At 39.1% G+C, this 2,855-nt stretch overlaps 1 protein-coding gene across 1 annotated transcript; it reads left to right on the plus strand.

Annotated features, from left to right (window-relative positions):
* Nucleotides 1–311: 311 nt before the first annotated feature.
* Nucleotides 312–1,280, plus strand: LOC122894632 (olfactory receptor 11H6-like). The gene has a single exon (XM_044232396.1). The coding sequence runs from the start codon at nt 312–314 to the stop codon at nt 1,278–1,280; it is 969 nt and encodes a 322-aa protein (XP_044088331.1).
* The last annotated feature ends 1,575 nt before the right edge of the window (nt 1,281–2,855 follow it).

Here is a 2,855-nt window from a genome sequence, read left to right on the forward strand (position 1 = left end):
GGTTGAAATCCTCTGAATGACAAGAAGCATCTATCTTAATTTTATGCAGTGCTGAGGACACATAAAAAGGCAGGGGTTTAATGGCCCATGATGAGCATGTTAATCATGATGGTAAAGCTGTAACAAGCACCCACAGCCCCAACTTCCTTATTTCCTCCCAATATCACTGGGGCAAAGAGCACTAAATATCTTCAAGTAATCTAAAACTGTGCTGTCAATTGAATCATAAAGAAAATTGAAAGACATCTCAAGATGTAGTCATTTGTTACATGGTGATGTCTTACTATTGCAGTTTGAAGAGAAAAAAAAAAATGAAAACCCCAGTTGAAAATAACCACTCTGACCCTGTGAGTGAATTCATTCTTCTTGGATTCCCTTGTTCCTGGGAGATTCAGATCCTCCTCTTCTCATTCTTCTTTGCAATCTATGTCCTGACACTAACTGGAAACCTGTGCATTATCTCTGCAGTGTGGTGGGACAACCATCTCCACACCCCCATGTACATCCTGCTGGCCAATTTTTCCTTCCTGGAGATCTGGTATGTCACTTCTACTGTCCCCAATATGCTAGCCAACTTGCTCTCTGAGACCAGCACCATCTCCTTCTATGGCTGCTTCCTCCAGTTCTACTTCTTCTTCTCCATGGGTACCACTGAGACCTTCTTCTTGTCTGCCATGGCCTTTGACAGGTACCTTGCTATCTGCAGGCCCCTGCACTATCCCACAGTAATGACTGTTCAGCACTGCATCAGAATAGGAGCTGGGTGCTGGGTGTGTGGCTTCTCCTGTTTTCTCCTCCCAGTTTACCTCATCTCCCAACTTCCTTTTTGTGGTCCCAATATAATCGATCATTTTTTATGTGACCCAGGGCCCCTTATGAAGCTGTCCTGTGTGCCAGCTCCTACTACTGAGATCATCTGTGCCATTTTTAACTCAGTCCTCATTTTCTCCACCTTCCTCTTCATTACCAGCTCCTATACTCTGGTGATCAGATCTGTGCTGAGGGTCCCCTCAGCAGAAGGTCGGCATAAGGCCTTCTCCACGTGTGGCTCCCATCTTGCTGTGGTGTCCCTATTCTATGGCTCTATCATGGTGATGTACGTGAGCCCAACAGCAGGAAATCCAGCAGGGATCCAGAAAATTGTGACTTTATTTTATTCTGTGATGACTCCATTTTTCAATCCCTTGATCTATAGCCTCCGGAATAAGGAGATGAAGAAGGCCCTGAGAAAACTGTTTCAGATTATGAGATTTGGTCAAAGACAGCCTCTCAAGAACTAGAATCCATATGTGTATAGGACATATAGTGATATAAAATTACAGGAGGTTAATGGTCTTAAGCAAATTTGAGAGGCAAATATGTCTCCCATATTCCCTGGAATATTTTTAGAAATGTATATCAATGAGGCAAATAGCAAATGAGGTCTTATAAGAACTTGCATAAATCATTTGTACTAGACTTTATTATATTAGTACTACTGTGTGTCTTATATGCAAACAGGAAAATGTGAAACGTTCTCAGACCTCTGCAGAAAAACCATATATAACCCAGATATCACCTGGTCAGCTTCTATCTTTTACATATATAGGTAAATTTGTCTCTGATCCCGTTTCTCAGTGATCACCTGTTTAAAGTACCCACTGCTATCTCCCTACATATCATACAAACATGTTCATGTGTGCTTCTTTTCTCCCACTCTTGAATCTACCTTGTGTCTTGTTTTGATTACATCAATCTGCATGTGAGACTCACCCCTTCAACATTTTATCCAAAAACAAAGAAAATCCAGTTTTGTGTGGGTTTATTAACCTGACTAGAGGTTGGGGTTAGGGAGAGTTACAGGAAAGGCCACTGTGCTGAACACCCAGTCAATCTTTCATATTATACCTGGTCTGCCTCTTTCTCTTCTTTCCTCATCCTCTTCCCCACCACCTACCAGAACAACCAGAACATCTTTCTCTTTCTATTCAGAATAATTATTTTACACATGTGGCCCCTTGCAATTTTCAGTTGTTCCTCAAACTGGGCTTGCCAAAAAGTTTCTCCTCAGCAAATCTAATTCTTAAATAGGATTTTGTGAAAATAATGTTTTTCTCCCCAAGTGTTTACTTTTTGGGTTGTTATAGGTTCTTATAACTTATCGTATTCCTTATTGTACTATCCCTAGTATCACTCAATAAAAAAGAATAAATGTACTGAAACAGAGATGAGACCAGGTAACAAGATTACTTGGGAAAAACTTAATGAAAAATAATGATTCATAATTTTAATTTTTCTAATGATTCATATTTTAAGTGCTTTATGATTTTAAAGGGTTTTTCTCACTTTTAGTATTAGAATTAATACTAACCATGCAGCAATGATAGTGTGTATGAGTCTGAGGATAGAAATAAGATAGTATTTTAAAAAAAAGAAAGAAAGAAGATACTATGGCTACTCTTCAACAGATCGTGTTGGGAAAACTGGACAGCCACATGCAAAAGAATGAAACTGGACTACTTTCTTACACCATACACAAAAATACTCGAGATGGATTAAAGACATAAATGAGAGACCTGAAGCCATAAAACTCCTAGAAGAAAACATTGACAGTAATTCTTTGATGTCAGCCTTAGCAACATACCTTCTAGATAGGTCCCCCACAGGCAAGGGAAACAAAGGCAAAAAGAAAGTACGGGGCCTATACCAACATAAAAAACTTACACACAGCAAAGGAAGCCATCAGCAAGGGGAAAATACAACCTAGTGAATGAGAGAAGATATTTTTGAATTATATATCCAGGAAGGGTTTAATATCCAAAATACATAAAGAACTTAAAGAATTCAACATACACAAACAACCAATCTGATTTTAT

The sequence above is a fragment of the Neovison vison genome, chromosome 13, assembly GCF_020171115.1.
Source record: "Neovison vison isolate M4711 chromosome 13, ASM_NN_V1, whole genome shotgun sequence".
In the NCBI taxonomy this organism is placed as follows: domain Eukaryota; kingdom Metazoa; phylum Chordata; class Mammalia; order Carnivora; family Mustelidae; genus Neogale; species Neogale vison.